This window comes from Pteropus medius, unplaced genomic scaffold, assembly GCF_902729225.1.
Source record: "Pteropus medius unplaced genomic scaffold, Ma_sr-lr_union100, whole genome shotgun sequence".
Classification (NCBI taxonomy): domain Eukaryota; kingdom Metazoa; phylum Chordata; class Mammalia; order Chiroptera; family Pteropodidae; genus Pteropus; species Pteropus medius.
Window position 1 is genome coordinate 2,490,586 of NW_024340701.1, and position 12,799 is coordinate 2,503,384.

At 40.8% G+C, this 12,799-nt stretch overlaps 2 protein-coding genes across 12 annotated transcripts in view; both read left to right on the top strand.

The window, feature by feature from the left end:
• Positions 1 to 7: 7 nt before the first annotated feature.
• On the top strand, positions 8 to 8,647 carry UQCRH (ubiquinol-cytochrome c reductase hinge protein). Of its 2 annotated transcripts, XM_039885164.1 has the most exons (5): positions 34 to 206; positions 3,114 to 3,140; positions 3,628 to 3,775; positions 3,885 to 4,046; positions 6,152 to 8,646. In XM_039885164.1, the coding sequence occupies exons 3-5, from the start codon at positions 3,713 to 3,715 to the stop codon at positions 6,182 to 6,184; spliced, it is 258 nt and encodes an 85-aa protein (XP_039741098.1). In that variant the 5' UTR covers positions 34 to 206; positions 3,114 to 3,140; positions 3,628 to 3,712; the 3' UTR covers positions 6,185 to 8,646. The 2 variants fall into 2 exon arrangements, with proteins under 2 accessions (XP_039741091.1, XP_039741098.1); XM_039885157.1 differs by lacking the exon at positions 3,628 to 3,775 and having other exon boundaries at positions 8 to 206; positions 6,152 to 8,647.
• A 2,072-nt stretch (positions 8,648 to 10,719) lies between these two features.
• The window catches only part of LOC120620255 (fatty-acid amide hydrolase 1), a 40,970-nt gene continuing 38,890 nt past the window's right edge, over positions 10,720 to 12,799 (top strand). For 8 of the 10 annotated variants that reach the window (XR_005657793.1, XM_039884976.1, XM_039884995.1 and 5 more), the window contains exon 1: positions 10,720 to 10,892. Coding sequence is in view for 7 of the 10 variants with exons in the window: in XM_039884976.1 (XP_039740910.1) it covers positions 10,800 to 10,892 (93 nt within the window). In the remaining 3 variants the exon portion in view is untranslated. Of the gene's footprint in view, positions 10,994 to 12,799 lie in introns of all 10 variants that reach the window. The other 2 variants (XM_039885037.1, XM_039885026.1) reach the window with 2 other exon arrangements.

Below are 12,799 nucleotides of genomic sequence, written 5' to 3' on the forward strand. Positions count from 1 at the left end.
CGGAGAGTGTGTTCGCGACTACGACGAGTCTGCCGCACTTCCGGCCAGATCGCCGGATATCCGCCGACTGACCCTTACAAGTCCTTCTTGATCCTGAAGTGGAATAGGTGCCGGTGTTACTGCTGGTGTTGAATCCAGAACTGTAGCGGGACATGGGGCTGGAGGACGAGCGAAAGATGCTGACTGGGTCTGGAGATCCCAAAGAGGTAAGGCAAGGCGATCGCCTCGATCCTCTGCCGAGGGTCAGGACCTAGCCCGCCAAAACACGCCCGGGGCCCTCTTGGCCCTGCTTTGCCCATTAGTTTTCAGGGTCAGGGGACCTAGTTCCCTCTACCCTTCCCCAGAATTCGTCGAGTGTCCTTGGGCAAGTAGATGACTAGTCTTTCCTGGGCCTCGACTTCCCCATTCTATGAATATGATGGAGATTTAATAAGAGCGAAAACACTGTTGACCAAACTTTTGTAAAAACCAGTATCTATATTTTTAGTCAATCGGGTGTCCTGAGTCCGTGGTTTGTCAGGTTTGGGAAGCAAGCGATCAACCCTAGCCCTCACCTCAGCTCAGGTCTGGAATTCCTGCCACATCTTTTACGGAGTTTCCAGCAATCTGTCCTTAACTCTAGCTCCTGTGAAAATCTGGGGCTTTTTTCTTTGTGGGGGTTGGGGGGAGGTATCTTTGGGGACAGTGTGGGAATGTACAGTATAATTCTGTAATGAAAGAGCGTGCTCTTTACCAGAGTAAGAATGACAATATAATAATGATTACTTATTGGCTACTTACTATTTCAGGTGCTTTATGTGTACTAATTCACTTAAGCCACACAATAGTCCTTTGAGGTATTAGGTACTATTGCCATTTTACAGTTGAGGAAACAAGCGTAGAGAGGTTAAATATCTTGCCTAAGGACACACAGCTCATATGGTGGAGCCAGGAACTGAAGCAAGCAGCATGGTTCCAGATTTAAGACTTAGCCACAGTGCTACACAGCTTTACAGAAGCCAACTAGCTTTTGTTTCCAATCACATTTCCTATCTATTCTGTTCTCTGGCCACTTCAGGGCAGCAATTTTGTGCTTATGGGTTCAGAATAGTTGGAAACTAATTAATCTGATAATTTTTCCTAGTCTTATTATTTTCAGAAAGAGGACCAGAGAGACATGGAGTCAGCCTCAGGAAATTCAGCAGGAAGTATACCAGAAAGTTCAGTGGGGCTTAGCACAGCAGTAAGAGAAAAATAAAGTAAATAAGTAGTCAATTTTAAAATTAAGAAAACCAGGGTCTTTTATGAAGAACCTATACCTCTTGGAGGTTAAATCGTTTTATTTAGTGTGATCTTGGCTTTTTTCATTGACTGGAAATTTTACATGAAGTAGCCCATATTCATACTTATATTTGGATTTTTTTTCTAAAACAAACCATGAAACTTTGATACAAAATTATCAAAGACACAAATGATCAATGTAGATCAATACTAATTTCTAATTTCTAACTCAGGCGGAATGTGATTTGTTTTTTGGGAAAATTTTTTTAGTATGATTTTTAAAGAGCAAGGTTAATTTATGAACACTTAAAATTTTACATCCTAAATAACATTGTCGTGTTTAGAAGAGACCTTTGTGGGACTAAATAGCCTAGGTTACAGTTGAACCTGCCCTGTCCCTCCCTACTTTCATGAGCTTTGCTCCCTTCTCTGAAGGATATGATAGAGAATGAGGTAGATGGTGTTAGAATTTTGAAAACGTAATGCGGGATTGCTGAGCTAGTTCTATTTATCTTTATACCTTTTACTTCCCATCCCCCAAATGTGCACCTGTATGCACAGGCAGGCAAACACCTTACTTTTGACAGGTCAAAATACTGATCAGATAGACTCTGTTGTGCCCTAGGTTTAGGCCTATGCTGATGTTCTCACAGGGAATTTTTTTGCACTGTTTTCCTTGGAAGAAAGGAAACTAAGTTTGAGATTGGGCACTTGAATCAGAAATAAATAGCTTTTGAATGGAGTCGTGTAGACCTTTGGTGCACTTATATTGATAGTCATCTTAGAATTCTAGGAGTTCAGTAAGCCAAAAAGCCGTGGCTGTGCCCGTCTTTAGTTAAGCTCTGGCTAAAGAAGAGTTTAGGCGTGGCCATTTTCATATTCCCAATTCAAGTTCAGAATCTAGAAAAAAATGTTAGTTTTCCTCCTAACTTGGTTTGAGATATAAGGACTAAATTTAGCTATTTCTGGTAATAATCGGACCCACCAGAATTTAGAATAAAATACTTTTAAGTTATGTAGGTTCCATATGATCACCCGACAGCTTGAATCTGTATCAGAAAATGTCTGATTAGTGTTTGTTATCTCAACTGGGAGTCCCTTAGGAGCTCTTGTGATTAATCTGATCATTACAGATATGAAAGTGCTTTATAAACTTTATAGTGTTGTGTACTCTTTAGGTTGTTACTAATGAAAGTAAGATAGTGTGTCCTTGTTGAAATGTACCCAGGACTTGTTTTAATTAGGTATAGTAAGGTTACAGACATGGAGACAAGTGTTTTTGAAAGAGGAGTTTATCACTTATAGTTCCCAAAAGAAGCGGACAGGCCATACCACCCAGGGCCAAATGGGGAAGTTCATGGGCCAGTCTGGAGCCGAAGGAGCAAGGGATACCAGACTCTTGATTTCCAAGTGGAATGCGTGAGTCAGGATAGGCATATTTAGCAAGTTTAGGATTAGGTAGTTTAAATCATTTTTGTGGACTGTGGGCTACTGGGGTGGTCCCTAGTTGTTTGGTATTTGGCCCTGAGGTGACTAGGGCGGGGGCAAAAACTGGTTTAGTGTAGGAGTTAGATAAAGGAAATTGTTGGTGCTAAGGGTTTTGGATTGGTTGGGTTGCATATGAGAGGCGTGCCCACAGCACACTGTTTGCTATCTCTACAAATTAGCCAGCCCTGGGAGGAGCTTTTTCTCCAGGATTAGCAAAGCCCCTAAAATGTCAAAGTATCATAAAATACAGAATTTTTAAAAACATGATTAATATAATGTCTGTCCTCAGTAATTACAAGATCAATATCATTGAGAATATTTGTCATAAAATTGATGCTGACATTAATTTTGTTTTCCTTTTGTAGGAGGAAGAGGAGGAGGAGGAATTAGTGGTAAGAGCTGTCTCAGGTTTGGAACCATATCAGTAAAAGGAAGTTTGAGCTTCAGGAAACTCTGAAGCCATTTTAAGGAGTGTTATACTTGACACCTTGGAGAGAATGGGAGTGGAAAAAGCCTTTAGTGCTTCCTTCTTGTGCAATGGACTGTTTGGGGATATGGGCCTGGGAGCTGAGTTTTTTCTGGGTTTGGGACTTCTCCAGTTGTGTCAGGGAGCCGAGCAGCATCTTGAGAGCCTGACACTCAATTGCCTGCTGTTTGTGGTTTAATAAAAAATTCTGGAAGGAACTTTTCTTAGATGGTCCTTCTTATGTTAACATTGCCTTTCTAGCTAGGCAGCTGGGGTGCCTAGGCCTGGCTGTCAGATGAGGGGAATTGAAATTCACAGATGTCACATATCCCAAAATGCTGTGTTAACAAGTAAGGCCTCCTATAGATCTACTTCAAGTTTGGCCAGGTTTCCTTTACCACCTTGTTTTTCAGATAGGACTGAGGCTTTCAGTGCATACTGGCAACCTTGGAAGGCAGGAATGTGAAACTTTTCCCTACTACTTAGCATCAGAATTGAATGGGAGACCCCATTCTGCCATTTCTGGCGGCAGTGTGGCTCTGCCAGCTGGCCTTCTGCACGGTAATTCAGAGGCAGCACCTTGGTTTGGTGGTTGTGTTAATCAAAGTGTATGGTTCATGGAGCACCTCCTAAAACCCCCATTTTTGTTTTTTTTATGCTTCGCCTTCAGGATCCCTTAACAACAGTGAGAGAGCAATGCGAGCAGTCGGAGAAATGTGCAAAGGCTCGGGAGCGGCTAGAGCTCTGTGATGAGCACGTATCCTCCAGGTCACACACAGAGGAGGATTGCACGGAGGAGCTCTTTGACTTCTTGCATGCAAGGGACCACTGTGTAAGTTAGCCTAAAGTCAGGAAGGGGAAAACCTTACAGTGGCCAGGAAATACTTGGTGCTGACAATCTTTCCATCCTAGGGGCTGATTCATCAGTAATCATTTACTGTGGCCTAATATATGTCAGATACAGTGCTGAGCATTTTATATAAGCAATCTTACCTAATCCTACCATTTTCACTGGGGGCAGGTATCATCATCCCCATTTTGCAGATAAGAAACTGAGCTCAGAGAAGAGAAATGATGTCCTAACTTGTATTGCTAAACAGTGGAGAAGCTGGATTTTGTACCTTTAAGTAACAGGCCAATCTTTAAAATACTTTATGTCCTTCAGTATGTCTCTTACATAGTAGTTGATCCAAAAAGTTTTCTTTTTTTTTAAAGTAAACTTGTATTTGACTCTCTTACATATAACAGTAAGGTTAGGTAATGTTTGATATGGCTGCTTATGTTAAAACTGATTGGATGGCTAAGAAGCATATGAAAAGATGTTCAGCACCATTAGCTATCAGGAAAATGCATATCAAAACCACAATTGGATACTGCTTCTACCCACTAGATTGGCTCCCATCAAAAAGATAAGTAACAAGTGTTGGCCTATGTGGAGAAATTGGAAACCTCATATACTGCCGATGGGAATGTAAATTGGTACAGTCCTGTGGAATATATTCTGGAAGTTCTTCTAAAGGTTAAACATAGTTACTCTATGATCCAGCAATTCTACCCCTAGGTATACTTTAGAGAAATGAAAACATATGTTTACACAAAAACATGTACGCAAGTATTCATAGAAGCATTATTCATAGCCAAAAAGTGGAAACAACATTACTGTCTATCAGCTGATAAATAGATAAGTAAAATATGATATATCCATATCACGGAATATTGTTTGGCAATGAAAAGAAATCAAGTACTTAAAGGATCCAGCAATCCCACTTCTGGGTATATACCCCAAATAATTGAGACTCTGTTCAAGGACTTGAAAAGATATTTGTGCATGTATGTTCATAGCAGCATTCACAATAACCAAAAGGTAAATGCAACCCAAGTGTCCATTAATGGATAGATGAATAAACAAAATGTGGTATATGCATATAATGAGCTATTTCAGCCTTAAAAAGGAAGGAAACTGACACATGCTACAACATGGGTGAACCTTTAAGATATATTAAATGAAATAAACCAATCACAAAAGGATAAATATCATTCCACCTATATGAAGTACCTTAAGTCGTCAAATTCATAGATACAGAATGGTGATTGCCAAGGGCTGATGGGAGGGAGAAATGGGAAATAATTATTTAATGAGTACAGAGTTACAGGTTAGGAAGGCAAAAAACTCTGGAGATTAATGATTGCAGGACAGCGTGAATGTACTTAATGCCACAAAAATACATAGTTAAGAATAGTTAAAATGATGTTTTATTAAATATTTTTACAAGCAAAGCACTAGGTTAAGATCTGAGAGGAACATGGGCATGGTCCCTTCACTGAGTTATGAGCCAGTGTAGGAGACAGAAGTAGAACAGTTAGTAAACTAGTAAGTCCCTTGGGTGTAACTTTCTTAGTATGGCCTTCTTTGGTCCTATTTAAAGCTGCTTTATGTCTCCCCAAGTTTTATTTTTCTCACAGTGTTTATCACTCAAATTATGTATATATTTCTTTTATTATTCTCTAAGTTCCATAAGAAAGAGATACTGTCTTATTGTCTTGTTTACTGTTGTAACTCGGCACGTAGAATAGTACCTGACATATAGTAGATGTATAATATTTGTTGAATTAATAAGCACTGTGATAATGGGAGATATAAGTTTCTGTGGGGAAGACAGAAGAGGGACAGATTTGTGTGAAGATTGAGCTTGTTTAGAGAAGGCTCACAGGAAATGACATGTTACATTCTAAAGGAAAAGATGGAAAAAAGTGAGGAACAGTTCCAGGCAGAAGGGAGATTTGGGCGACTGAAAGGAGTTCACTAAGGCTCAGGAGGGGTGTGGGGGTGTGAGGTGGGTATTGGTACAAGAAGGAGCAGGACTGTTCCAGGTCATGAAGGACCTTGTAAGCCATGACATTAAAGCTACCAATTAATGACTTCTTTCTCCTATCTAGGTGGCCCACAAACTTTTTAACAGCTTGAAATAAATGTGCAGACTCATTCACCACAGCTTTCATCACCTGGGCATCAGGATATTTCTTCATGTTTTTGAACATGCCATTTGTTTCTTATCTGTGTAACTGTAAGTTCATGTGAACCTCATGGATTTTGGCTTAGGCAGGTAGCTTCTATGTAATTAGCAGTGATTCCATCTAAATAAAATCCGGTGATCTGCAGACCTGCCACCTATCTTTTATTTTTAATTAGAATTTTTTTTAATTTGAAAATTTCAAACATATAAGAATAGATAGAATAATAATCAACGCCTCTGTACCTATCATCTAGCAAGTATGTCTTTAATGATAAGGACTTTTTAATTTTTTTATTTTAATTTCTTTATTTACTTTGATGGCATTATCACATTTAAAATTAGCAGTAATTGCTTAATAACATTATTAAATACCTAGTTCATACAAAAGCTTCTCTTATCCAAAAGTGACTTTCGACAGTTTTTGGTCTCAGTGTCCAACAAGGTTGCTTTTCTTTAAAAGTCTTTTTAAAGAAGAGTGTAAGGAAGGTGTAGGTTTATGGATGGAGGGGTACAGAGGTCTAAGCAGAGTGAGAAGAGGGCACTTGGGTAGGTGGTGCTAGCAATGAGAGATTGGTTATATACATACAGGAGGGATTGACCTAATGAATATATTGAAGATAATGGGAGCTAGCAGAGAATGGAGTTATAAATATGGAAAAGGAAAAAACCAGAATGAACCCTGCAGTGTTAAGGTATTGGTATAAGCTAAATAAATATACATGCCAATATGTATATATGTAGGGAATACATATATTCTCTAGTTCAGCCCACAAAGAGCTTCCTCTCCAATAAAAGGAACCAGGGCTCCTTGGAGAAATGGGTGACTCCAGGGTTGGGCACGGAAAATACAAGATAAGCCTGAACATTTTGTTGTTTCAGAAAGAAAGAAGTGCTCAAAGAATGATAGGGACATATCAAAAGTATATAAAACCACTTGTCAAATCTGGGACAATTTGAACATCAAAATATGTGATGATATTAGATTATAACCCATTGAATAAAATAGGAATCCATGAATCCATACATAAAAAAAATAAGTGAATCGATAGTTTGGTGAGGAAAGGGATACATATTAATTACTAAAGGAGAAAGTGCACTGGGGAAGCTTGGCAGACAGTATCTTAGATGAAAGCTGACATCAGTAATGGGAAAAGTTACTACTACCCACAGGCAGCAATGAGGCAAAAAAGCATCACTAATTTTTGTAAAATATAAACAATCTAGATAAATCAAATTGAAGGACAGTCTATAAAATTAGACATTGTACAAAATAGTCCTCACTGTGTTCAGGTTGTGAAAGTCAAGGGAAGACAACTTTCAGATAGAAGGAGACTGAAGAGATAAGACAACTGAATGCAACATATGATTCTAGACTGGATCATTTGTTATTAAGGACATTATTGGGACAACTGGTAAACTTGAATCTATTTGATGGTAGTAATATATCAATGTTAAAAGAAATAATACATCATTAGTGTTTTATAGCAATGTAAAGTTGGTTCATCATTTGAAAATCTGTATAATGCATCATATTAACTAAAAAAAAAAAACCTGTATAGATAGGAAAAGCATTTGAAGAAAATCAACCATTCATGATTTTAAAAAAATCTCAGCACACTAGGAATAGAAGAGAACTAAAAACAAAACAAACTACAGCTAACATATATAATGGTGAAATACTGCTTTTCCCCTAAGAACGGAAACAAGGCAAGGGTGTCAATAGCACTACAACTTGGATTCAGAAGTAAATGGTAATCAGTGGAATAAAGCAATGAAAGGCAAGGGGAAAAGGCATACAGATTGGAAAGAAGTAAAAGTGACTAGAAAAGACATGACCTTGTTTGCAGAAAATCTAAAAAGAGTTCTCAAAAAAGTTACCAAACAATTGAAACAAGGTCTCAGGATATAAAATCAATAGACAAAAATCAATAATATTTTAATATACTAGCATTTTCTTGAAAAATGAACTAAGTAAGCCTTTCACTTCAAGAAAAACAATTGACAGTATTTGCTGCCAGAGAAAATACAAGCTTTCAAGCAAAAATTAAGATTTCAAAAAACTCAATGGCCATTGTGAGTTTAAAAGCTTCTTAACATTTAAAGACCTTTCTCTTGAGATTGGTAGTGATATAAATGAATATGATTTTTAAGAATATAATGAATGTAAAAACATTTGCAGGATCTGTATAACTCAGTGAACCAATAATTTCCAAATAACTACTGTATGATGTGACAAAATCATTCATGGGCAAAAGATTCATTCAGAGTACCAGACCAATGAATCTTAATGTAACAGTATGGAAAGTTCTTTGACATGGTTTCAGATTCCACATTGCCACTAACCTTTAAGGAAATGATCATTTGTCAAATTTTAGTGTATTAAAGAATATTCACCGATAAATAAAGGCTATTAAAATACTCTTTTCTAATTTCATATCTTTGTGAGCCTGGACTTTCTACACATTTCAACTAGAACAACATAACAACACACTGAAGATATGAGAATCCAGCTTTCTAATAAGCCAATTTGCAAGAGATCTAACATAATTCCACTTTTCTGACTAAATTTTTTAGGAGAAAATATTTTAAAAAGATACTTAACATGTAATGGGTTTATTATTGTTAATGAGTTTAAAATGTTTTAATTTCTAATATGGTCAATACTGATAGACAAAAAGCTCAAAAATTCTGAATAATTTTTAAGAGAGTAAAGGAGTCCTGAGACCATAAAGTTTTGAGAATTATTGATCTAGTCCAACCCTTACTCCTCCACCTTATAGATGGGTAAACTGGGGCTTGGAGTGGGAAGGGGTCCTTTACAAGATTTTGGTTGTGGTCTGGCACTCTATATTTGGTGTAAGCCTTTAACAACCTGTGGCTGAGATATCTCCTCTCTAGTGTATTCAATCTCTAGAGCTTCATTGGATCCTTATCTGAATTTAAATGTCTATAAACTTAAACAACAAAAAATGTCCTTTCTCTATACACATACTTCCCTCCACCATACAACTGCCAGGTCCCTGTAACAAACTTTCTTGAAAATTTTGTTTTATGCTCACATTTCTACTTTCTCATCTTTCTCTCATTCAATTCATATTTATCGAACCAACTATGTACCATAACAGTTTTAAGTGCTGATATAATTCAGCAATGAATTAAAATCCTTGCTCTTTTAAATTTTACATTCTAGTGAGGGAAGACATGTCCAGAAAAATTGTCCAGAACGTATAAATGGGTAGAAGAGGATTACTGGGCAATTTTTCATTGTAGTGTTGGGGTATACCTTTGATTGACTAGGATACCTTACAGCTTTGTAGGGGTAGAGGCTAACTTGTAGGAAATTGATGGCAATGCAAATAATTCCTATCTGAGAGTAATGCAAATGATTCTTGTCCATAGCAATAGGCATGAATTTTGTCCAGTAGAGATGGAGTTGATTTCCATCTGGTAAAAGGTAATTCTAAACATTATAGTTTGTTAATAGGATATTGATTTTGCAACTATTAGCCAATTCATTTCAGTGTTCCTTTAGCTGATAATCTAAATCTCTGAAACTCAGATTATTTTTTCGAAACTCATTCTTATTTGAACACGTCCTACCATCTTATTGATTCCCTCATTTAATAATGGATGAGCAGTTTATTATGCTGAAAAATCTTTGGCATGCGGTTCATTTTATATTTATGTGAGTTATGTTTTCACCTTTTGAAAATTATAACTTAGCAGGCTATAAGAAAATAAATATGTCAGGTGGTAATGTTATAAGAAAGCAGAGCAAGAGGACAGCTATTAACAGGTGGTATAGTATGTACTATTTTAGAACGGGCCAATCATTCAATGAGTCCTGTAATTTCTCTTAATTCTAGGTGGGATCCACCCTTTTCTTTCCATATTCACTGCCACCACACTAATCCAGACAATCATCTCTCATCTTACTACAATAGGTTGTCAGATGATCACCTTTAAAAACATGTATCTGATCATCTCTCTCCTTTCTTCTAGCTCCCTATGGTGGAGTCGAGTTTTGTGGAACCCAAAACTTACACAATTCGGGAGGTCCTCTTTAAGAAAAATAATACATTAGGTACAGGGCCTTGAGGCGGGCAGTAGAAATGACAGGTCCAGAAACTTAAGCTTTCATTACCTTCACTATAAATCTGTCTCTGCTTATCCATCTAGGCTCGTTTTTCTCTACCTTAGGATCCAACTTCTGCATTGGAGGCCTTTCCCGCCCCTTTTTCCCTAGCTAACTCTTCCACTACTCAACTGCCAGCTTCCAGTTCTCCCTGATTCCTTCAACTGGGTTAGGGACTTTTACGGATTCTGTCCCAAAACTCCAAGCATCCAGACGAATCCACCGTTCTGTGCGAATGGTTGCTCTTTTCCAGCACCTTCATAAGATCTCTAAAGGGGCGGGGTTTGCAGCAGAGATGTAAAGGTGGGCGGAGCTCAGAGAGAAGTCAGCCGCAAATCCCTCCCCTTTTCGTCCGGAGTGGCGCGCACCACCTCTCGGGAACCCGCAGGTCTCGCGTTGTTGTTCCGGTCGGAATTACCCGGCGGCGCAAGCCGGTATGGCTGCGCTAGTAGTGAGAGGAGTTCGGGACCTGCTGAAGCGTGCGGACTTCGCGACGGTCCCGCGGAGATATCGATATAAGAAGAAGTGGGTAAGGTCCAGCTGGAGGCCCAGGAGGGAATTGTGACAGCGGCCTCCGGCTGCCGCCCCTCGAGAAACTTCTCTGGCCCTTCCACTTCGCGACCCTCTCAGTTGAGTTCTCTATTCCTGTCCTTCTGCAACGTCTTTGGCTTCTTTTCCGCGCCCTTCAGGTAGCGACATTAGGCTCCTCTACCTCACACTTGTAGCATCGTCGCCTCTGTCCGTCCTTTTATTTCGCCGCAAGTCTTTGACTCTCCTTTGTTACACCCGCTTGCTCCAGACTCCGCCTCTCTAAGTTACGTCATCACCTCCGCCCTCATTCTTCCAGTTATGTCACCACCTCTTGGCCCCCACTACCCATTCCACTTCCTTTCCTCCCTCTCTCCCCGTCCCCCCTTTTCTTATCCTGTTCTTCTTCGTCCTCCCCAATCCCATGACTCTACTTCTCCTTTCCTTATAGAATTTCCATCCCGGCCTCCCTCACCCCACGGAAAATGTCATAGCAACTTCCCCTTCCTTCCTGGGTCTCCGCCACCCTCCAGGAAAGGATTCAGCCCCTTCCTCCATCTCGATCTGCCTCTGGCGCCCACGAAAGGTTGCAGCGACCACCCTGCCCATACCTCCGGCCCTTCCCCAAACCCGGGCGAAGGGTGCACGGATTCTCCTTACCCTCTGGGTTCTCCCCACTCCTCCAGAGGCCCTCTCTTTGGCCTCACCTGTAGCCCTGGAATTTCTTCTATAACCGGCACGCCCCACTCCCTACCCCGACGGATTCCCTCCCCGCCCCCACCTCCCCCCTCTCCACCCACACAGCCTCCCCTGCGCCTGGTGAGTTCTTTTGAACCTTATTCTCCACTCGGAAGGCTCTCCTACCGCGAGCCAATCCCCTCGGGTTCGCCCCCTCCGAGTCCTTGTTTTGACCGGTCGAGACTTTTGGGGTCACCCCCTCTCCGTCCTCGGAGCCCTTATTGCAGCTGGATTAGTCCCCCGAGAACACCACGTCCCTGTCCCCGAAGCCCTTACACCGACCACCGCACTTACTTCTGTTACAATGCTGAATACCCTTCAGTGGTGGTAACAAGCCCTGTGACTTCCCCTCCCCTCACTCGTCGGCCCCCACGAACCAGCCCAGTGACCTCTTCTCCCCTCACTTATGTGCGTTTGGAAACTGGCCCCGTGATTTCACCTCCTCTTGCTCGCCGGCCCATGGAAACCAGACCTGTAACTTCCCCATCCCTTTCTCACAGGGTTTTGGAGATCAAACAGATCTCGTCTCTGTATCCTTCTTGGTCTTCAGGGAAAAGTTATAATGATCCTCCTGTTTCCTCAGCATCTTCCCCACCCACTGGCAGGTTTTACCAAGGCCATCTTAAGCCTGCAGACTCTTGTGAACCTAAACCACAGCTTGACCCTCTCCTTGGGAAAAATTGTGACTCCCAACTTTCTTCTCAGGCAGGTGTGTCTGGCTGTCCCAAATCACCTCAGGAGGGCTCATATCACTATTCCCATCTTTCTCCAGAAAACCACATATCTGCCCTTGAGAGCCCTTATTGTGTCATCTACCAGCCCTCTGGTAGTACTGGTACTTCTTGCTCACCCCAGTCCCAGGCTCCCAGGAAGCCTTGTTTTGAGTCCATTTTCCCCTGGAAGACTGGTGGGAGCTCTTACCTTTTTTCTGACACCACTGTTTCTGGTCCTCCCTGTTCCGAGGAACTACCTCTTCCCCAGTCCTCTCACTGTCCTTATTCTGCCTTCTTCCCTTCACCCTTGGGCAACCAGTTTATATCTCCACTCCAGTCATCCCCCTGTAGAAGCTATAATGAACCCCCTCTCCCTACCCCAGTTTGCCCCCAAGAGAAGTCCCCCAAACCCCCAGAGTTAAAACGGCCATGTGCTCCCCACAGATGTCGCTCTCTG